Raw genomic sequence first — 23,187 nt, forward strand, 5'->3', positions numbered from 1 at the left:
AAGAGCCTGTACGTGATCTGTCTAGGGACCCCCAGGTGATGGAGGCCCTTTCCCTGGGCACAGCCGGCTGCCCTGAGTCTGTTTCTCTGTTTCCTCCCAGAGGGACTGTATCTTGCCGAAGTAAATTCCACCCAAAGCAGCCTGGGAACTTGCCAACTATTAAACCCCTAGTAAATTATTGCTGGGTTCCCAAGAATGAATTCTTCGCAGGATTTTAAACAAGTTTACTGCCACAAACATCACAGCCCTCCACCCCGTCATCAATACTCGTGCTGCCTTTATTTCTGGAGAATTTACTTCCTGATGTCAATTACTACTCCCCCCTCAGAGAAGTTTACTAGACACCAGGCACAGTGTTCATCTCACTGCAAAAACTTCTATTAAGACAGATCCCACTCGGCTGGCACGTGGGTCTCAGAGCAAGGGAGACTCTAGGGGCCTTTCTCCCAGAAGCTGCTTACTTTTCCTGAGACAATAATTCCATTTCCTTTGATTTTCACTACCTCCTCTGGCTTTGAGGCCCCGTTTAAGCTCCATTTATCCCTTTACAAGGACTGGGTCTTTCTCGCCGCGCATAATAAGAATTATACAAAGGAGGGTTTTTCCAACCTGGGCTCGTCTGGGGTCTGTAAACCCCACCTCCCATCAGAGAAGGCACAGCAGTGCCCCTCCTCAGCCACCTGTCCCCTCAGGCCGCCCTCCCCCACCACCACCTCCACTTTCTGCAAGGAGAGGAAGGGCGTGGCCCCATCCACAGAGAAAGGCGGCTAGTGTGGGAGACATGGGGTGGGGGTGGGGACAAAAGGCAGAGGTGACAGGAAGGGGGTGACAGACGAGCCCTGCACACACACACATGCGTGGACCCACAGTCCAGTCCACCCTCTCCAAACTCTAATGGAAAATGGCACTGCCTTTTATTCCTTTCCTGTGGCTGCAGTAACAAATGACCACATACTGGGGGCTTGAAGCAGCACAGATGTCTTCTCTCGCACTTCTGGACACAGAAGTCTGAAATCAAGGGGTTGGCAGAGTTGGTTCCTCCTGGAGGCTCTGACAGAGCATCTGTCCCAGCTTCTGGTGGGGACCAGTGGTCCTCAGCGTTCCTAGGCTGGTGGATGCATCGCTCCCGTCTTGGCCTGTCTTCACCTGGCCTTCTGTGTGTGTCTGAGTTTCCTCTTCTTATAGGGACACCAGTCATTGGATTAGGGCCCACCCTGATCCAGTATGACCTCATCTTAATTTGATTACATCTGCCAAGAACCGGTTTCCAATACTCACAGGTACCAACTGGGGGTTAGAAGGGCAACATATCCCTTTGGAGGACACAATGCAACCTTCAACAACCTTCTATGAAATTACAAATAAGAATGAGCAAAGATATATAAGATGATGCTTCTTTTGCTCAAAAGTCCTTAGGCAGGAAGTAGCTATATTTCTCCTTGGTCTTCAGATCATCAAGGAATGCCACAGGGGAGAGAGCAGTCAGCTCATCTCCAATCTACAGTAACGGATGAGAAGATGAGCTGAAGCTCTGCCTCTTGTGAGCTGTGTGACCCTGGGCAAGTCATTTAGCCTCTCTGGCCTCCGCTTCTCATCTTTTAAAATGGAGGAGATAGGGAATTCCCTGGCAGTCCAGTGGTTAGGACTCTGCACTTTCACTGCAGGGGGCCTGGGTTCAATCCCTGGTGAAGGACCTAAGATCCCGCAAGCCGCGCGCAGTGCAGCCAAAATAAAAATAAATAAAAATTTTAAAATAAATAAAAAATAAAATAAAATGGAGGAGATGATGGCCTCTCCCTCACAGCGTTGTGAGGACTCAGTGTGGAGAGGTGTAAGGCACACAGTGCTTTACACTCTCGTGTAAGAAGCACTGTCTATTCAGTGATCATTATTGCAGCGGTGGGGTCGGAGCTGCAGCAAAAGGGATTTGGGCCGGACCACCGTTTCTCAATCTTTTCTCTTTATCACCCCCTTAAGGAGCCTTTTTAGACATTGTTTCCCCTACTCACCCGCCCCCCTTGAAATGTCAACTCCACGGATATTCTGCTGATCTATTTACACACTATAGCCTGTGGAGGGCCACAAACCACTGTAGTAGCTAAAATTCCAAGAGCCAATTTTCCCCCTTTTGGGGGTGATACGTGCCCACTGACAATGCCTGGGTTACAGCGGAAAAGGAACGTGATGGCTGTGATGACACGGGCTCTGAAAAAGGTTCTGATTGAGGATCGTGGAACTGCTCTCCCCACTGACCTACAGGGACAGGACGGACACTGCTCTGCCTGGAAGGAGCACTTAGGTGATGGAGGGAGGCGGCCACAGTGCAGAAGGCTCGACCTGACAGCTACTGGTCAGGGCTGGCTCAAAGCACGGACAGCCGAGGCCTGACAGGAGGGGCTGCCGGGCAGAGAAGGACTCCTCACACTTCTGGGTCTATGACTCTCCACATTATGCAGAGATTTATTGGACCAAGAAAGGGCCTCAGAGTCAGAGGCTCTAGGTTCCATTTCTGGTTCCACCAGAGAGCTGTGTGACCTTGGGTAAGTTATCTAACCTCTCTGAACCCCGGGATCGGCTCATATAAAATCTGAATAATCCAACTACCTTACGGAGTGATTAATTGCAAGGATTAGACATGAGGCTGACTGTCAAGTGCTCAGTGTACAGTAAGTGCTCAATAAATGCTTGAGATGCTTTCACTCCCCAGCTACAGTGGTCACTCCATCCCTGAGAGGAAGTTTCATAAGTCTAACTACAGAGCAAAGCACTTTACTTTGAGGGAAATTCAGCAACTTTCATACGATAAGCATTTTCTGCATAAAACATATCACCACCCTGAGCTTTAAAACACTACAGATGGCATCTGTCTGATTTAACAAGTCCAACTTGTTCAAAGCAGAATTACTTGGCGTCACTATTATTATACTGGACTTAACATTTGCACAGCACTTTCTATTTTCAAATAATATAGGATTAGCCTTCTCTCCCTGGGAAGCTTTTTTCTAAAATGACAATAAAGGTAGATGCCGCGAGACCTCAAACCGCAGCACATCTATGACCTGGGAAATGCATCCATGGAAAGAAAAAGGGGGGATGGATTGGGGAGACGGTATGCAGCTGTCTGCAGCTAACAGTGTTGTCATCATGGGGTCAGGGTGGCAGCAAGGCTAGCTTCTCCATCAGGCCCAGGTGGTACAGTGCCAGGGCCCGCAGTGCTTTTAGGGGTCCATGAAAATGTTTCCATTTCTTTAAACATCAGGAAAAAATTGTAGGTCAAAGAAAAGGTTTTAATATGTAATGTTACTATGCGCATCTTTACGCCAATGCAGTCATAAAATATAATTCTGCTATTAATTAAACTGTGTCCCTGCAACCCCCCGCCCAAATTTGACCAGGGGACCAGCCTTGTGCTGTCTCCCTCCAGGCCAGGGACTCTGTAGGTGCCTGGGCTCCTGGCTGAGGCAGGTTTGGCCCAGGTCTTGCATTTATTCTTTTAGCAGAAGGTTCTTCCTGAGTCAGGGTGGGAAGGGCCCCACGAGCACCCCAGCAAGAAGAGTGAGGTTCTCTGGCCCCAACCTGTAATCTGTAGGTGCCAGGCGGGGGCAGAAAATCTGGGGACATTCTGCATTATCATGCCAGCCCAAAGGGTCCTGCCATCCTCTCAGCCGGCAAAGTATCCCCCCGCCACCCCAATGTGGCAGTCATGTGGTTGCCCAGCTCTCAGCACCACCAGGCAGTTCAGACAAGGTAGGCAGGCTCAGCCTCCCTCCAGCTCTAAGACCTGGGCTAGTCCTTTTCCTGTCTGAGCCCAGTGCCCTCAAATCTGTCCGTTGCAGACCTGAATAGGATCTTTCTCATTGGACCGCTGGCCAAGGTCAAAGTTCATAATATGTGCCCAATAGGGAGTAGCCACTTTTATTATTATCATCATTAATCATTAATACTGTAACTTCAGTTAGCTCTGAAACTGGCCGAGAGAAGGCAAAATGATTTCCCAAGGGTGCACTGCAGGCTGGGGACAGGGCGAGACTCAGACACTGGTGCCCTGTGCCAGCCCTGCTCCCTCCCACTGCATCGGTGAAATAACCAAACACGCTCAGACTGCGAGCCCCGGGCCTCTGTGCTCACAGAGTAAGTACCAGGCATCCCCCAAAACAATCAGTTCTTACTTGGAAAGTAAAAGAAGGTCAAACCAGGCTCCTGGTCACCTGTCTACCCCATTCCTCAGCCCCAGGGAGCCACCCTGGGATTCAAAGCACTCTTGGTTCTCTAAATCCTCAAACGCCTAACTGAGCATCTCTCACTCACACCCACAGACTGGCCACCTGCCCCTCCTGCTCAGACATAAGTGGCTTCCTGGAGCCAGCCGGCCTCCAAGGCTAACTCTGGCCCGGGATCCCCTGAAGAAGCAACCAACACCACAGGCCACCCACTGGCCTCAGGACAGTCTGCTCCTTCCACCGCCCAGGGCCAGATGCCAGGGCCAGAGCTGAGCAGGGAACTCTGGCTCCAGCCGGTACCCAGTGGCCACCTCCCTCCAGGACACCACCTTCAGGCATCACCTCCCATCAAGCCAGTTCCCCAAAAGGCCCCCTTGAGGCCCCCTCCTTCCAGCCCCGTGAGGCCATCACCGATTCCAGTCCTCAGTGCCCTGGCCCCAAGCACGAGCTCTCCAGGAAGCCGTGGGAAGGAGGTTTAATTTCGAGTTCCTCCCATGATTTATGAGGGTTGCATTCAATTAATGAGATATTGATTTCTGCGCAGCTGGCCAGTGTTCTCGCTGGGAGTCGTTATTTTATTAGGAAACTGATCGCTTTCCTTTTAAAACACACAGACTCACACTCACAGGTGCCCGCAGACACGTGTACCAAGACTCCAACACTATAGCCAGAAACACGAGCGCCACAGACAGGAGACGTGTTCTCTCTGGGTCTGTCTGTCTGTCTGTCTGTCTGTCTGCCTCTCACACACACCACAAAGGACACAGGAAACCCCCACCCTGGTGTCCAGTCTTCCCTGCATTTTTACTGCTCTCCTCCTCTGCTTCTGCCCCTCCTCACTCCCATCAGAGGTCCTGACGCTGTGAGTGCTCCCAACAGATGACCAAGGATCTGCCTCCCCCTCCCCAAGTAGGAGCAGAAAGGACTCCTTCTCTCCTGCACCAAGAAATATATATACACATACAGCACACATATATATCAATAGATAGGTAGGTAGGTAGGTAGGTAGGTAGGTAGGTAGGTAGATAGATGTCTTCCCACTACTGATAGGAAGAAAGCTGGAGTTGGACTGTGTGTGTTTTCATCACTCGGGTAAGGGACTGGTACCCCATGGGCGGGGCAAAGCTGGACTACAGGGAACAGAGCCCCCACCCCCACCCAGGGCCCAGCTTTCCCCTGGAGGGTTTTCTTTTTTAACATCTCATATGCTTCTTTTATTTAAGACACATTGAGATCCTGCTATATATGCCTTGTCTCTTGCCTCTTCTACTTAGACTGTATGTATGAATACTTTGCCAGTCAGTAAATATTTTTTAAAATATTTTAAAATATAATTTTTAGTGGTTACATTTTATTCCTTCATGTGTATTCCTACTGTACTGACCCTTATCCTATTGTCTTCTTAATAGTAGTGCTTTTAAGTATCTTAAAAGCAGATGTATGTTGGGACTTCCCTGGTGGGGCAGTGGTTAAGAATCCACCAGCCAATGCAAGGGACATGGGTTCGTGCCCTGGTCCAGGAAGATCCCACATGCCACAGAGCAACTAAGCCCATGCGTGACAACTACCAAGCCTGCGCTCTAGAGCCCTCAAGCCACAACTACTGAGCCAGTGTGCTGCATCTACTGAAGCCCGAGCACCTAGAGCCCGTGCTCCACAACAAGTGAAGCCACCTGAGTGAGAAGCCCGCACACTGCAACAAATAGTAGCCCTCGCTTTCTGCAACTAGAGAGAGCCCTCAGGCAGTAACAAACACCCAACGTAGCCAATAAATAAATAAACAAAATTAAAAAAAAAATTTACAAAAGAAAAAAAGTACATTTGTCTATTTGGCTGTACCCTCAATGATGAAAGTCTTATAATTAAAACATAAGTTAAACTGTTTCTTAAGTGTGGGATTTTTATTAGTAGTAAGGTTGAATTCCTTGTCCTGTTAAATGTTCTTTTGCCTCAAATTCTGCTTTGTTTGGTATAAACGCTGCCATCTAAACTTTCTTTCCATTTGTGTGTCCTGGATACATTTCCTTTTATTTTTAATTTCTAAGTCGTTTGTTTTTAGGCCTGTCTTACAAATGGCATACAATTGGATGCGGAGAACCTCTGTCTTCGTTAGGGATGTTTAACCCTTCACATTGATGTCATACTTGATAGGTGTCTGCCCTGGAGTGACCTTCTCACCCAGCTGCCACCCCCCCCCCCCCCACCAGTCCGGCTTCTCCCCAGCCCAGGAGCCAGACACGTTCCTGTATCTGCCCTGCTGGGAAGGGGCAAAGCCAGAGGCTGGGCCCAGCACAGGGCCTAAGAGAAGTGAGTCGTGTCTTTTAAAATTGAGCCCAAAGTCACCTTAACCAGTAGCACGTCCCCTGCCCTGCTCCCCCACCTCACACACAGAACCCCGGGGAAGCCATGCTCCCGGGCACTGGCCCCACCAGCACAGAGATGGCCGGGAATGTCTAGAAGCACTTTTGAATTTTTAAATAAAGCTTCAAAAAAAAACTGGGACAAAAACCTTAACTCCTTACACGTACACAAGAAATTTTGAAGTACCTTGCTTCCTGCCGTCTCTTCTGCACAGGGACGGGCGCTGGCTCCCTCTCCCTAAGAGGCTGGGACACTCTTTGAGGACAGAGCTCTGACTTCTGTCGCCTGGGTCTCCTCCACCCATTCCTGACGCCCCAGCCCAAAACCCGGCACACAGTAGGCACTCAACAAATACGGACTGGCCCGAACTCAGACGGTCTCAAATCCCGGCCGTCTTTGCCACTGCAGAGAAGCCTTAGGGAAAATTCAGCGATCACTACTATTTGGTTTTAGGATACAGAATATGATGCCATTAGCAACAAATCTGCAAATAATCCCGAAGTATGTTTTCCTAGGCTAAAAATGGCAAATTTGCTTTCCCTGAGGATATACCAGCCACGAGTGGGAGGCACAGCCCAGAAGCTTCCAAAGGGCAGGAAGGGGGGCAGTGGAGATTGTTCTTTTTTAAGCCACAGATAACTGCCAAGTGAGAAATCCAAGTGCAGGTCAATGAGAGTTTGCTGGAAACACAGTAGCGTGCATGTCTGCAGGATTCTCGCCCGCCAGCTCCAGGTTGGACAACCCAGAGTGGGGTAAGGGTGGGGAGGAGGCTGCAGTATTTGTGCACATGGGAAGTGTGAGCGAACAGCCTCAGCGTGCCCTGGACACACCCACCGCTTCTCTCCCTGAAACCAGAAGTAACAGTGTCCCTGAAATTTATGGCCCTGCCTGTGGGGGTTGATGGGCTCTGCTGGTCATGATGGATTGCTGCTATTTCCTGGGATGGAGCTGGAGGGGGTGGAGATGAAGGGCAGAGCAGGGGAGGGAGGGAAGGCCAGCACTGGAGGAAACCAGACAGACACTGCATGTGCTGGCAGGGGCACTCCCAGCCCAAGGAGGCAGGCCTGGAGCCCAGGGGCACCTGACCCTCTGCTCTCACCCTGGTGAACAGACCTGTGGACAGAGGCCGTCAGACAGGTGGGAGCCCAGCTAGGTGCTGCCGGGAAAGTGGAAGGATGAGAGGGGGGCGAGGGGCTGAATCAGAGGGGACACAGAAGCATGGGAGAGAATCGCCCTGTGCGTACGGAGAAGTGGTCTCACGCCTCCAGAGGAGTCCGGGGAGTCCAGCACCTTTGCTTCCATCTCCTCTCTCTGCCACTGGCCCCTCTGCTTCCCCTCTTGCCACCCGCTAATCCAGAGACTCCCCACGGCTCTAAGAATAGTGTCCCAACACTACTTACCATAGCTGTCAAAGCTCTATGCCACGTGCCAGCTGACCTCTCCCAGCCGCTATCACGCTCCATCAGGTTGACCTTCACACTGGTTCCTTTCCTCCAACACACCAAGCTTGCTCCTACCCCAGGGCCTTTGCACTTGCTGCTCTCGCTACCTCAAATTCTCTACACCCAGCTCCTCATGTGGCTGGCTCATTCCCATCATGCAGAATTGAGCTCAAATATCACCAACTCCCAAGGGCCTTGCCAGACCACCCTGTGTGACTAGCCCCTTTCCCAATCACCCACTCCCCCATCCTTAGAACATGACTCCGTATCTGACATTACCTCATTTCTTTCTTTTTCTCAGCTCCTATCTGTCTTCCCCAAGGGAATGAGGACAAGGTTTATCACTGTGTCCCCAGCACTGGAGCAGTGCCTGGTGCTTAGTAGCTGCCAAGACATATTTTATAAACAGATAGTTCGCCTTAGTTTCTTCTGTCAGATGCTCAGTCCCTGGAGGATAAGAGCATCTAACCGAAGACCCAGTGCCTGGCAGCACAGTCATCCCAGGGGCACCAACTTCCTGCGGGTGAAAAGCTCCCACCTGGAACCAGGCACTGTGATAGACTCCTCACCCCGACGATCACATTTAATCCAGGCTCCAGGACTGTAATTTCAGTGCCTACCTTTTCCAAAACAAATCAGAGCAAAAGTCTAACAAAGGATTTGTTTCCCCTGAGTTGTGAATTAACTGATATGAAAATCTTGCAAAGGCATAAAAACGAACCCCCATGTAGCTGCATATTTAATGAATGGTCATCGGTCATCAGGAGCACAGCGGTTAGAAAGGTGGAGTCAGCTGACCTGGGCCCTGAGCCAGGCCCAGCTCCTCAGCAGCTGTGCAACTTTCAGCAAGTTCCTAAACATCTTTGTGCCTCAGTTTCCTCCTCTATGCAATGGGGATTAAAGCCCTCCATAAGATGGCTATGGGATCGATGGAGATAACACAATAAGATAGCTATGAGATCCTGGAGGTGAGGCAATAAGGTGAGCTTTCAGTAAACGTCGCCCACTACGAGTACAGGGATGTCGACACCGGACAACCCGACTGGGCATCCAGATCGTTCAATCAGCAAGGCCTGTTTGAGTTGCGGCCCATGGCTGGCAGTCCAGCCCAGGCAGCCTACGGGGCAAAGGATCCCCCACCAGACCAGCGGGGCAGGCTGTGCTTCAGGCTCCCGGCAGCCAGGACCCCTCAATGACCAGGATTCACCACCATCACTTTCTTTGATTTTGCCCAACACCAAACTTTGGAAATGCCTGGTGCTTTGGCTTTTACATCACACACATTGGCTGAGGTATAGCTTTCCCACAAATTGTCCAAAAGTGTGGATTCCAAATATATTTTTCAGCAGCAGGACACTTTTAGTAAATCACACTGGCCAAGGTATAGCTTTTCCCAAATTGTGTAAAAGGGCGGGTTTCACACTAATTTTTCAGCAGTTAGAACACACTGAGCAATTCCACCTTGTCAAGAACCCCAGTATCTAAAAGGTCAAGTGTGGCATGTCTCCCTGGGCTGGGTGGGGTCCAAGCTTCCTCCCTCCACAGCGAGTCTGGGGGCCAGGACTCCCAGCTGAGACGGCCCTGACTTCATGCCCCCTCGTTCCCTGGGGTTCAGGAGACCCCCACACCTAAGACGCACCACCTGGGTCCCCGGGGCTGCACAGAGGCACGTGGGGCTGCAGCACAAACTCCTGGGGACTTTGCACATTCTGGCCTCAGTGGGGGAATGCTTAGAATGAATAAACCAGGAAATTCTTCTTGCAGAGACAGCCCAGATCCATGGGAAGAGGACAGATGATTGATCACTGTGGCCATCACGTCCATGTGCATATCCACATGTGCACGTTGGCACGGACAGAGCTCAAAGTCATCACGGCGAGTGCAAAAGCAGGGGCAACATACGTACAATGCGAAGCCACTTAGGGAAGATTTGTAAAAACCACACACTATGCACATATAGAGAGTGCGTGTGTGTGTGTGTGTGTGTGTGTGTGTGTGTATAAAATGCATTTTGAGGCTGCATCCCCAGCCCGCACACAGTGGGGTGCCCCCTCCCTCCTGGGTCCCCCTCACCTGTCCACAGGAAAGTGCCCGTCGCCAGCAGCCCGGTGCAGCTCGCTGCTGTTCTCCAGCCTGGCCAGCATGTCCATGCGCTTCACCATCAGCTCCAACAGGTCACTCATCTTGCGGAGGACACCGCGGGACTCGGGCCCACCCATCACTGCAGGCAAAGTGTGGGCACGGTCAGGCACGGCCCAAGCAGCCCAGAGGCCACCTGAGGCCACCCAGTGTCTGGCCGGGGTGGCTCACACCCCAGCCCCACTCCCATCTTCTCAGGAAGAGGAGGGGTCAGGAGAGTGAGCCCACGCCACCCCTCACCCCTGCAGGACAGGAATCCAGAGAGCATGGGGCCCACCCTGCTCCCTACCAGCTGTGTGACATCGCGATACCCTTTTAGCCTCTCTGGGCCTCAGTTTTTGTCACTTGCAAAATCCGGCTTTAGACATAATCTCAGGCCTGTGAGATGACAGGAAAGGCCCAGTAGTGGGACAGGAACCCCAAAGCCCCCCAACACCAAGTTCCAGACAGAACCTGTGGATCAGGGTTCCTAAAAGTGCAGTCGACCATCCACCCGCACCTGCATCTCCTGGCCAGGCTGTTAAAGTCCAGATTCCTGGGCCCTCATCTAGATCTGCTGACTCAGATCCTTAGGGCATGGGGCCCAGGACCCCGCACTCTGCCTGCTCTTCACGTGGCTCAGATGCACAGGCTGTGAGCCCAAGTTCAAGGGGTTCAGGGCCCCAGCCACTCCCTTCCCCCCCCCGACTCCCCCAGACCCCACTCTAGAAAACCATTGTGAATTTGTCCTGACTCTCAGGCCGATCTTTGGGTTCCCAGAGATCAACTCCAGGGTTGAGGGGCCGGGAGGCCTTGTGAAGAATAAAATTAAACGAGAATGAGGTGCTTCCACCAAGATCCCATTAAGCAGCCCGAGACTTTCCATAACTTCATTTCTAATCATCCCCGCCCATTAGCACCGCACATGCCAGCATGAGAGCGCAGCCCTTGTCTTCCTTTTCAATTAAATTCTGTGAAGGTTTTAAGCAGCCCCTCCAAACCATCCACAGGTACGCGGCTCCAGGCCCTGCAGTCCCCCCAACAAGGCTGCCTGCACACCACAGGGGCCAGGCTCTGAGTCACTCTGAACAAATGAGCTGAATCTGTGGACATGCAGATGCTGCGGGGGGCCCCCCAGGCTGCCTGGGAGGGGGCGTTGTCAGGGGGTGCCTTGGGTGGGGCTCCCCAGAATCAGACCCTGAGACAAGGGTTTGAGGGCAAGTTGTTACTTGGGAGGCGAAGGGCAGTGGGGAGGCGACCCAGGGAGGGGGAGATAGCCCAGAGATGGCATGTCGTCAACCTGGGGAACCCAGCAGGTGTAGAAGCGGCCTCAGAGTTCTCCCCCTGGGGGCGAGGGGGCCAGGCATGTGCACACCACCTCCCACTAGTCACTGCTTGAGGGCTGCTCACAGGGACATGCACGTGTTGGTGCTTTCCACCTGCCGTGGGGCGGCAGCGCGGGCTCCAGCGTGACGGGAATGGTGAGGGCTGAAGGCGTGAGCACCAACAGCATCTGCTTCCCAGGAAAGAAAGGGTCAGGGCCCAGCGGACTCAGAGAGGCTGGAGTGGACACCTGGGCTCTCACCTGCCTCTGCCACCCACCCCCTGCGTGGCCATGTGGCCAAGGGAGTCCCTGGAACGCTCTCAGCCTCGGTGTTCCCAGCTCAAGGCAATAACCTGCAGCCCAATGTCAAGGTGTCGGGAGGAGGGCAGCAGAGAGCACGCAGGCCACTGGGAACCAGAGGCAGAGATGCGGTGGGGGGGGGGGGGGGGGGCGGGGGGAAGGGGCTGGTCTCCTCTGCTCCAGGCTTGGGACTGAGCCAGGGTCGGGGTGGGGGGTGGGGGGGTGGCTAGAGAGGCTACACGTCACCAGGGCGGCTTGTGACATTTCTGCTTCGCGTGTCCCCCACATCCCCTGGCGCCAGGCCCAGTCCAGTGGCTGCTGCCACCTTCTCACGCCAGGCCACCTCCTGGTCAGAAGGGAGGCCACGGGGAGCTGGAGGTGGGGGGCAGCCGGGCATCAAATCCCCAGCAGGGAGGAGCTGCAGGTTCCTCAGAGAGCCTGGGTCCCTGGCTCCAAAGAAAAGAATGGGCATGGGCGGTGGGGGGGGAACCGAGGGCGGGAAGAGCAGAGGAAGCGGAGGAGAGACACGGGGAGGGGTTGGGTGCTGGAGAAACTGGGCGTCAGAGGGAAGGAAGGAAACAGTCTCCACGCACTCCCACCCGAGTAGCTGAAAGAGCTAATGGTCTTCCCACTTTCCCCTCTCAGAAAACTGGGTGGATTTTTCCGTTGGGATCAGGAAATTTCACCATAGTGTTAAATGAAGCAAACTGAGGTCTCTCCCACCACTCGGCCCCTCCCCGCTCACTCATGCCCTCAATCTGTTAGTCAATCATCAAGCAAGATATAGCTCCTTCTCTCTTTCAGCTTCACAGAGTTTGGGACAACCTTTGACTCTTTCAAATCACTCTCATCCGGAGACCCTCCAGCCAAGCCCATCATCCAAACGCAATACCTCACTTTCAACCAGTGCTCGGAGAACAGAATAAAACAAGAGAGGGTTCTCATCATTTCATCCAGGAAAACGGGAGCACAGCCCCCGGGGAGCTGCCCGTGTTGTGGGCCACCTGTCCTGGAGGCGCGCAGTGCCTGGCCAGCCTCACCGGGCTGCCCTGATCGCTCACAGCTCGCGCTGGGGTGGCCCCTTCCCCAAAGGAGCGGGATGGAAAAGGGAGAGTGAGACCACGGCTGAGAACACTCTCAGGCCAGAGCCTGTGAGTAGAGGCCTCCCCAGTCATGCACTCAGGCCCGACTGGACCACAGAGCCTGGGCGGCAGCTGGAACCTGCAGACACAGCACTCCGGCAATGCTGAGCCACGTCACTGCTGCTGGGGTGGCACTGCGTCCCTGCAATGCCTCAGGCCCGGCACCTGCCCTGTCACACTGCCGCCCTCTCTTCGGGCTCATCCCAAGGGTCCTTTTCCCCTCTGAGCTCTCTGCCCGTGCCCCTCCCGAGACCTTGCTGACAATCCCCCCACCCCCGTCCCATTTCAAAAATGGCAAAATAGCTGATGGAGCCAATAACTGCGAGATCTGGCCTAGAGCTGCAGGCCCAGGAGCCAGGCGGAGCTGGGCCGAGCCTGGGGGCAGCACCGTGGCCCAGGAGAGGCCGGAGTGGGAGTCAGGAAGTCTCAAGTCCAGACCTGCTCTGCCCCGACTGGATGGCGGAAGGTGGGGGATGTCATTTTACTTCTCTCTGACCCAGCGTCCCCTCCAGTAAAATGTGAGGGTCTGACTTACTGAGCCCCAAGGGTCTACAGGCTGGGACGCCTGTTTCAGCTCTTCCCCTAATTGCCTCCAGAGATCAGGGTAATGGGAAAGAAAAGAAGTGTTCCAATAAAAGCTGGCAGAATCCCCTTAGGGAGGGAGCTGTGTTTTGTTTGGCTAAAGCCCTGGGGGGGGCCAGAGCATCATGTAGATGCCCAGGGCAATGAGAAAGAGAGCAAGCGAAATGACACTGCATGTTCAACGAGGGAGACTGGAGTTTGCCGGCTCAGCTGGGAGGCCAGGAGAGAGGACAAGACCCGGGGGCACAGGCAGGGGGCAGGACAACGGCCCACAGGGGTTCAGCAGGATGGGGAAGCTCCGCCACCATAGGGATGACCGGTGGGGAAGGGTCAAGGGGCTCTGAGAGGCAGGGGTGCAAGAGGGAATTGTCATCTGCTTGCTGTGTCCAATGGTGGTCCAAGCCCCCACCCCAAATCCCCCCAATCCCTGTGTGGGGGTTTAGGGAGGATGGGCTATCTTTCCCACGCAGTCAATGTGGGGGACACAGAGCAGACAGGAGGGGAGACATCCAGTAGGATAATTCAATAGAAGCAAGAGATCAGAGCAAGAGGTGACCAGGGAAACATAAGCCCCTAGAGTCCTTGTAGACATTTGGAGGTTCTACATTGCCCTTCATATGAGGGATGAAGACAATTCTTTAAGAATGTCAAAAGAGGGACCTCCCTGGCGGTCCAGTGGTCAGGACTTCGCGCGTCCACTGCAGGGAGCACGGGTTCGATCCCCGGTCGGGGAACTAAGATCCTGCAAGCCGCATGGTGCAGCCAAAAAAAAAAGTCAACAGAAAGCGGGACCCCAGAAGACCAGAGGGCTTACAGACTGGGGCTAAGGAGACAGATCCCCATCTCAGACGGGTCTATAAGGCCACCTCCATCAGACTGGACAAAGACCACAAGATACCCTCCCAGCAGCTGGGGCTCAGGGGCCATTCCCATTGTCTGCAGATAGTGCCGGACTTCAGAAGCTCCTGAGACCTCAGGAGACAGCCCTGCCGCCCTCATCGCGTCCTGAGGAGCTCCAGGGCACTAGGCACATTTCCTGCCTGGACGAGGCAGGAGGTGGGTCCCCGGGAGGGAAGCAGGCCACGTACGGCCAGTCCAGCCAGCAGGCCCAGCCATGTGACGTGCTCCGAGGATGCCACTGCCGGCTGGGACTGTCAGCAGAGGTGCCTCCTGATGTGGCTTGCCCTGAGTCACCTCACTGCTCTCAGCCTCGGCTAAACTGAAATGCATTTAACGTGAGGCCCCAGTGACACACCTCAGAACCCACACGTGTCCCCTCCAGATTTCCGTATAAATAAGGAAAGCCAGATGCTAAGAGACACAAATGGTCCTCACATATACCGACAGGGGTGCTGTATCACCCACCCAGGCCCCATCCCCTCCCCAGAAGCGCTGTTTCTCTCTCCTGTCTGCCCTTGTCCCCTTTCTAGTCCCCACCCCCACCCTTTCCCACTGCTTCCTGGAAACCAAAGGAGCCCCCACCTCGCCGGTTGGAAGAGACCTCCCAGGCACTTAGGACGGGGGCTGTGGCTCGGTGTTTGCACAGCTGGAGGAATGTGCGCCCTTGTCTCTCTGCACACGGCCACCGCGGAAACCAGCTGAGGCCACGGGAACTCTGGGCAGCGTGGGAGACAAGGGCAGGCCCTGGCCCACCCACCCGTTGCCAGCCTCTGAGAAGAAAAGCCCCCTCAGCACCGAGGTCCAGGGCCAGAGCCAGTCACAGAGCAAGGAACTAGTCTCTGATATTCCCCAAGGTCTAATCCTGGCAGGCGGCTGGGAGGTCTCGCAGGGCCAGTCCACGGGGGAACCTCGGGGCAGACACGAGCTGCTGAGCCAGGGACCTGTCGCCTGCAGCCCTCTCCCCAGAGACAGCCTCCGAGCTCTACCTCAAGACAAGACAGAGAGCCGGGAACAGCCACACAGGCTGCAGGGGATCGGCCGTGACCCCGGGAGAGAGGCCTCAGACACAAGTTCAAGTCCCCTCTCATGAGGAGGGAAGCAAGTTCCTCTGAGGATGAGAGAAGGGAAACAGAGGTGGAGGCAAGGAGGAGGGACTGGGGTGGGAAGGGAGGACTGGAGAGGGAGCACGTTAAAAAAAAAAAAAAAATTCCTCCCCCAAGGCCCAAGCAGGGCCCAACTGCAGCAGGAGGGAATTAGGTTAGCCCTCCTCCCAGTCGTGATTCTCCGCTCAGCCGCCTGCTCCCCGGAATCTGAAGAGGAGCGTGCAGAATACAGAATGAGATGTCTGTCACATTTTTATCCCCAAACTAGAGAACTTTATCACAAAACAGGAACTGGCCCACAGGGGAACCCAGCGCCTCCCCAGGGAGACCACAGACCACAAGAGGCTGTGGAAGGCTCTCCTCTTTTCAGAGAAAACCCTTCATCCTGCTCCTCCCGCCCCCGCCATGCCCTCGTGGGAACCCACTCCCCTCACAGGCTTGACAGGCGAGGAGAGGAGAGGTTACTTCCCTATTTGCGCTCAGACAGTTTTATTGACCAATGGAGGATTTCTCTTTCTAAATTTTTTTTCTATTTTTTTTTGTCTAACCCTTAGCGGGTTTCCTTCTCCTGGTTCTGTCTTGGGGCTTCAAAGACTCCTGGAATAAACGTTATCTGACACCCAGTCCCCACTGTGACCTCCAGTATTGCTCCCCAAACCCCTTCACAACTGTCCCCGACTTCCACCCCATCCTTCCCTGGGCGGCTCCCAGGCAGAAATGTTGGCTTATCCTAGGTTGTCTGCAAGGCCAACCCAGGCCCGGGGTGGGGGTCTCATTTCAGGGGGCATCTCTTACAGGATTAGGGTTCTAAACCCACAAAGTCAACTTACGGCTCTTCCAAGTCTCTGATCTGGGTCTGTCCAAGCAAATCAACTTAATCCAAGGGCATGAAAGAAATTCAGGGGACAATGGGACCTGAGATGTGACCCGAATCGGAGTCAGTTCCCAGGGTTCTCAGTGGACCCCCACCTTGTCCAGCTCTTCCTCCCAACCTTTACTTCTTCCATATTCCAGACACGAAGCTTCCAGCCCAGGTGCCTGGGAGGTGTGAAAAGACTTGGATACCCTTGGTCTGAGAACTGATGTCACAACACACAGGAGGCCCGGCAACTTCATCCCCAGGTGCACCCAATAGAAATGCCCACCTGTGTCCACCAGAGACATGTGCTAGGATGTTCACAGCAGCACAATTCACAAACACCCCAAGCTGGGAACAGCCCAATGTCCACCCGGACAGAGTGGATAAATACATTGTGACGTAGTCACACATTGGATGCCACACAGCAGTGAAACAAATGTCTGCAACCACACACCACGAGACGGACGAACCTCACAAATGTGGTATCGAGAGAAGAAGGTGCATATAACAGGACACCCACCATAGGATTCCACCCTCATGAAGTCCGAGAACCAGGCAACATTCCTCTGTGCTATTACAAGTCAGGGTCCTGGCGTCCTTGGGGGAGCGGCGAGTGGAAGGAGGCCTGAGGGCACTTCTGGGGATGGATCACGCTCTGTTTCTTGACCCCGGTTGCGGGGTGCGTGGAATGGGTTCAGTTTCTGCATTCTATACTCCGATAGAAAGCTCAACCACGGGCACGCGCACACACGCACCTCTCATCTAACTGCACGACCCTGGGCAAGTCCTCTCCCTTCTGTGGCTCTGCCCACCCCTTAGACATAAGATCTAGGTTGGAATTGGACCCCTTCTCTCTCTGCCAGACAAAACTGTACAGTGCAGAGCATGCAGGACCCTCATAACCCCCCAGTCCTTTGGGTACTGGGCCCAGCGCCTGCCAGGATGGGGCCCCCACTCCTTCAGGGAGATGAGCAGAAGAACCAGAGCCCAGCCATACACCCCTCCACCCCAGCCCCTGAGTCCCACCTCCTTGAGCCCTGACCTTCCTGGAGGTCAGCTTGCCCAAGCCCCCTGCAGCAGCCCACCCAGACAGACACGCCCCCTTGCCAGGGGTGGCACCCAGGTAGCCTGCCCATCGCTCCCTATACCCCATCTCTCACTCTCCACCTCCCCCCACCCTTCCTCAAGCTACCCCTCCAGTGCACCTCCACAACTGCCCTACCCCCTCCTCCAACCTCAGTCCTCAGGAGTCTCCCACGTGGAGTTCCTGGCACCTCCTTGGTCCTCTTCCCTAAACCTCCTTTCCGGCAGTGCCCCATCTCAGACTCGGCACATCCATAAACGTTTACGGAGCTTGCGCTATTTGCCCGAAGCTGCTTGAGACCCTTCGTATACGCCATCTTCACACCCCCGCATGACAATCTTGGGGAGGAGGGTATTGTCAGCCCCGTTTACCAGAGGAGAAAACGGAGGCTCCAAGAGACTGAGGGATCTCTGTGAGTCAGAGATGGGATAGATTCATTTACATTCAGGCTTGAATGACTAATAAATGTGAAATTCCTGCCGGGAGCTGTTGCAAGTTTAAAGAATGCATGTTAAATCAAAGGCATAAATCTAAGGGGGAGACACCAGATGGCAGAGTAAGTGCCCCTCACAGCACCCACCCAAGATGACAGCCCATCCTACTGGAGGGTTTATCCGTCGTTGGGAAGAGGGGAGCCAGATGAGGCCTGGGGGTTCAAGAAGGTAGACTTCAAACAGAGACCTCTTCAGAGAAGCAGGGGAAAGCCCACAGAGCAGCCCCCTGAGCAGTTCCAGAAACCCCCTTTGCCTCAGTTTCCCCACTATGTCCCTCCTTCCCACGGTTACCAGGAGAGACCCCATGACACACTAAGCAGTTCTGAACTGTTCTCCAGTCTTCCTTGAGTAAAATGTGGGGGAGCAGGACCCACCTTCAGAAGGAGGTCTCCCAAACCATCACCCCATCATACCCCATGCCACGTGAGCTCATTCAACCCAACGCCTGAAAACGGTCACTGCTTTCCTTCTCTGAAGGTGAGTTAAGTGATGTGGCCAACAGCACACAGCTGGGAGATGACGAACCAGGGTACAAACCAGGTACACCTGCTTCCCACAGCCCATGCTCTAAACCTCTGTCCACCACCTTGCAAGCATCACATGGGCAGGGATGAAGGACCAGAGAGCTTGAAGATAAGACACATGAGCCCACGGCCAGGCTTGCCCTCTCCCCTGTGCTGTGGCCACAACCTGGGCCGAAGGTGCAGAATATGCGTGTTCAGAGAGACAGGTGTCATATCCAGAGACCCCAAACCACCCCACTAGAGAAGCAACACAGGCAGCTTCTTCTGATGCCTGGGAGATCCTGGCTCAAAGCCCCTTCCTGGCCTGAGAGTCTCAGCCAGAGGAAGCCTGATGAGCACATCTAGGACAAGAGCCAAAGCAGCGTGCACAAGGCCCTCCCCATCCACACATCCACCAACGACATGGCCAGATGTCCGGGACAGAGCGCCAGAAAGCCTCTTGCAGGGTTAGGCTCAAAGCCTTCCCTCTCCTCTTACCCCAAACCCCGGCACCCCTTTCTGACCCCCCCTTTTCCCACCAAGATACCTTCTGTGCGGATGGTGAAGGGGGAGTCCCCCGGGCGCCGGGCCGAGAACTGGCCTCCCAGAGACGTCATCAGGAAGCAGAGTGAGAAGAAGCCGATGCCCAGGACAAAAAGCCTGCGGAGAGCAAGAGGGCGGGTCAGGGGCAGGTCAGCACATGCATCCCTATCCTGTAAGGGCTCCCTGTGAATGAATAAGTGAAGAAGGGATGGGTGGATGGAGGAATAAAAGATCAGGGGGCTGAGCTCCCAGACTAGCAGGTCTCCCATCACACAGGATGAAGAGAGCTGGACTACAAGGAAGTGGCCACGAGCCACACACAAAACCATGCGGGACAGTGAGGCAAACTAAAGGTATAAAGTTGGGCAAGTTCCAGCCTCCAGACAGAAGCTGGCTCACTAACAGCAGAGGTCCTCAAAGGGTGGTCCCCAGACCAGCAGCATCAGCACCACCTTGGACGTGTCAGAAGGGCTCATTCTTGGGCCCCAGTCCCAGGCTTATGGAAACGCACCCTCTAGGGGTGGGGTAAACAGTGTGTTTTAACAAGCTCTCCAGGTAACCCTCATACACGCTCAAGTGTGAGAACCACTGGTATAGATGGAAACAGCAGGACCTGATGCCAGCCAGAGGGCAAGTAATTGGTCCAGACAAAACCCACCTGGATCCCATCCATCACCTGGGCCCTAATCAGCCCTTGTGTGCACAGGCCCTGCCGCAGCAACCAGTCATGAGCCTGCCCGAACACATCTTTGTCATGTTCGGGGGGAGGGATGCTGAGAGGGCTCCCATCACTACCAGATGGTAAGATCTAGAAGGACAGGGCCATGTGGTCGCCTTCTGTGTCCAGACACTCCCTAAGCCACATCTTCACCAGACAGGCCCACAGTAGGCTGCATCATGGACTGGTCAGAGTGAGCCAACACCTGTGCGTGGGGTGCCATACAAGGTTGTGCTACCACAGCGGCCAGGGAAGTTGGCCAAAACATGCCTGTTAATACTTCAACATACAGTCTTTGATTACATGCCAAGTGCCAAGAACTAAGGTATCCCCAGGGGGACAGCAGGGAACCCACCCTCAAGTCTGGCCCCAGGCTCCTGCTGTTTCCAGACTAGATTCTGGGCCAGCACAGCCTTAGGGCAGCAGAGGTGGAGGCTGTTCTGGGACAGCCTCTGAGGCTGAATGAACTGAATCTATCCGACGACTTGATGAACTGGCAGAGCTGAAAGGGGAGCCCACCCCCCAGGTCAGGATGAGGGACCCCATCTCTTGTGATGCCGGGCTCACCATGGGAGCCCCGCAAGTCATGCCAGAAATGTCCAGCTCCACCCCACATTTGTTTGTATCTCTATGCAAGACTTGCTTTATGCATTTCAATCTTCATTATTTGAAACTGGCAGAGCAGTATTTAATTAAAATTTGGTCCATTAAAGAAAACACATAATTGCGGAAGAAAATAAAAGCACAACAAAATTCCCAACCCATATTTAAAGGAAGCTGCTAGAGGTTAAATCAGAGAGCAGGGCAGAACCCAACAGCAGAGATGGCAGTGGAAGCTTCCCCCAGGAGACGGCACAAGGAACACTGCTCCCTCACCTCCCAGGGACCCCTCACTGAATTCCACCAAGCCTGGGGGGTGGGACTCTGGCCCAGGGATCCCCAAGATGAAGTCAAGCTGGTCTCAGGCTAACAGCCAGAGGGACGGTGTAGAGGGAGGGTGTCACACACGCAGGAAGATCCTGGGGGAAATCAGCAGTTTGTCCCCCCAGCTTGAGGACAAGGTTGGGTCTCTCGGAGTTTCTTGTCTGCCACTCTCCCCTCCCCTTCCCCAGCTATGGGGATCTTGTATTCAGAGCGGTGGACCTGAGCTGCCAGAATCCAAAAACCTGGTATGAGAAAGGTATCTAGGCCTTTAGCCCAGAACCTGAAGCCCCAAAACACCTCATCTGCATCTCTCTCTGCCATTTACAGTAGATTCAAGTTAAAATGGTTTCGTCCACCCATGTATCCTTTCAAGCAACATTCCAGAAGCGTCCCTATGGAATAAGGACCAGAGGCTCTGGGAAAACCAGCGGGAATAAGGCTCCCAGCCTGCCCTTGAGGATTAACAAGTAGGGGTGATATGGTTGGAGGTTGTAACACCACCCCCCCATCTGACGGGGACTTGAGGACTTCTGCGGTGGCTGTGGGTCTCTGGGCAGCCTAGGGGTACCCTGAGGGGAAGTTACATAACCTGGGGGGACGGGGGGGGGGTTGAGAAACCTATGCAACCCCATCTCTGCATCCTGCTTTCAGAAAAGAGCCTGAAAGAGCCACAGAGGCAGGACCCCAGGGGGAAGGAGAGCCAGGGAGCCGGCGCTGTCCGTGGTGCTGGCGTCAGCCGTCACCTCAGATCGTGCTGGGAAATGTCTAGCCAAGCTGGGGTCAGCAGCTGGGCGTGCCACGGTCTGGAGGGAGAGGCCAACATTGGGTGGGAGACACAGGGCTGAGGACGGTCTGGGTTGGCTAGGGATTGAGGATTTCCCCGGAGGAACAAGGGCCTTTCCAGAGATGATAGCTTCCCATCCTGCTTCCCATGGAACTTTAGGAGGGTGGGGGCTCCTGACACCCTCAATCATCTATCCGAGGCTCTACTCTGGGGACCCCCAGCTCTACGGTCCTCCCACACCCTCTGGACACTGGTGGTCCAGCTGGACCCCTGCCGTCCTAAAGGCTGTCTCCTCAACTCTGCACAATAGGCCGGCGGATCCCGGGGCTAGAGGCAAAGGGAAGGCGGGAGCCACGTGAGCCACCGTCTCCCCGGCAGGAGGAAAACCAGCAGGGGGCATGGGAGGGGCCCGGGTCTCCGCCTCAGGTCTGGAAGGGAGGGGCTCAGACCTGGCCCCTCCCACCCCCACCCCCCAAACTTGGGAAACCTCTGCTTGTACAGTTCCTGCTCTCGCGGGCTCCCTCCCGCGCCCGGACCCCACCTGTGGCCGCATCCCGAGTGCGGGCCCCCCGCCCCCCACCCCGGGCCCCGCCGCTCCCTCAGAGCCCTCCGCCGCCCAGCCCAAGGTGAGGTGGCATCCCGAGTCCTCTGGGCACCCATCGCTTAGCGCCCCCTCCCCAACCCTGGCTGCAGGCCCGGCTCCGACGGCGCTTGGGAGGAGCGAGACCTGCCCCGGAACCGCCACGCTCTGGGGGCCCCTGGGGTGGGACCAGCAGAGCCCGGCCAGCCCCCGGTGGCCATATCGCTGTCTGGCCTGGACCGCCGAGGTTGGGGCTGGGGGGCGGTCTTCGCTTCCATCCTGCCTGCTCACACTCGCCGCCCTTGCACCCTACAGCGTCGCCCCTGCCCCAGCCCTCTCCAAGGCCAGTGATCGGGGATGGAATTCCCAGCAGAGGAGGTCCCTGCCCCAAACTCGGAGACCCTCGCGTTGGACAGAGGCCCGCACCCCGCCGAGAGGAGGAGTGCGCGCAGAGGGCAGGGTCAAAGCGGGTGGCATAGGCAGAGGGGGGTGGGCGCGCCGACTCAGGGCTCGACGGGCCCGCTGAGTGGGGGTGCCGCCCCGCACCGAGCGTTAACTTTGCCGCGGGGGTGGGGCCGTCCGCGAGGTGGGAAAAGGCCCAGAGAGGCAGGGAAGGGGCACCCTGGCTGGGGTGACTTCCCGGGCCCAGGGCCACAACATGGGTGATTTCTGCCCCCATTCCGACCTTCGCACCCCAAGTCCTCTCCAACCTAGACCAAACTCGGTACACGTCCCAGAATTACACACCCTCCCCACCCGACCCAGAACCCCAGCTCCATCTCTTTCCCAGCCCCACTAGCCACCAACCGCCCCCTCTGCTACCGGGACAGGCACCCCTGGGACAGGCACTCTCGCAGGGGCTGACCTCGCCCACCCCTACCCCGCGCCCCCTTGGACAAAAAGACCTCCCCGCGCCAACAGGGAAAGAACTTTACCGAAAAGGTCTCAGGGTGACCAGGCATCTTCTGACCATTATCTTCCCATCGGGGTTGACTGTGATCATTGTTCAAACTTGTCCGGGCGGGGAGCCGCGGGCGAGGCCGGACGCACCGTCCCGGGCCCTGCTCCTGCCACGTCCGGGCCGCGAACCCGCTGCGGGCCGAAGCCGGGTCCGAGCGAGGCGGGGGACGCGGGGGGCTCGGCGGCTCGGCGGCCCGGGCCGCGGCCCGCGGGGTCGGCGCGGCCTCGGCGGGCAGGGGAAGGGGC

The 23,187-nt window shown here is 55.3% G+C and overlaps 1 protein-coding gene across 2 annotated transcripts in view; it reads right to left on the reverse strand.

Annotated features, from left to right (window-relative positions):
* Window positions 1-22,984, reverse strand: part of MGAT5B (alpha-1,6-mannosylglycoprotein 6-beta-N-acetylglucosaminyltransferase B) — a 66,441-nt gene extending 43,457 nt beyond the window's left edge. For both annotated transcript variants that reach the window (XM_057716178.1, XM_057716177.1), the window contains exons 1-3: window positions 22,917-22,984; window positions 18,980-19,092; window positions 10,097-10,244 (exon numbers count right to left, since the gene is read on the reverse strand). In XM_057716178.1, coding sequence (XP_057572161.1) covers window positions 10,097-10,244; window positions 18,980-19,092; window positions 22,917-22,984 — 329 coding nt within the window. The remainder of the gene's footprint in view (window positions 1-10,096; window positions 10,245-18,979; window positions 19,093-22,916) is intronic.
* Between the last annotated feature and the right edge of the window lie 203 nt (window positions 22,985-23,187).

Source organism: Hippopotamus amphibius, chromosome 17 (assembly GCF_030028045.1).
Source record: "Hippopotamus amphibius kiboko isolate mHipAmp2 chromosome 17, mHipAmp2.hap2, whole genome shotgun sequence".
NCBI lineage: Eukaryota > Metazoa > Chordata > Mammalia > Artiodactyla > Hippopotamidae > Hippopotamus > Hippopotamus amphibius.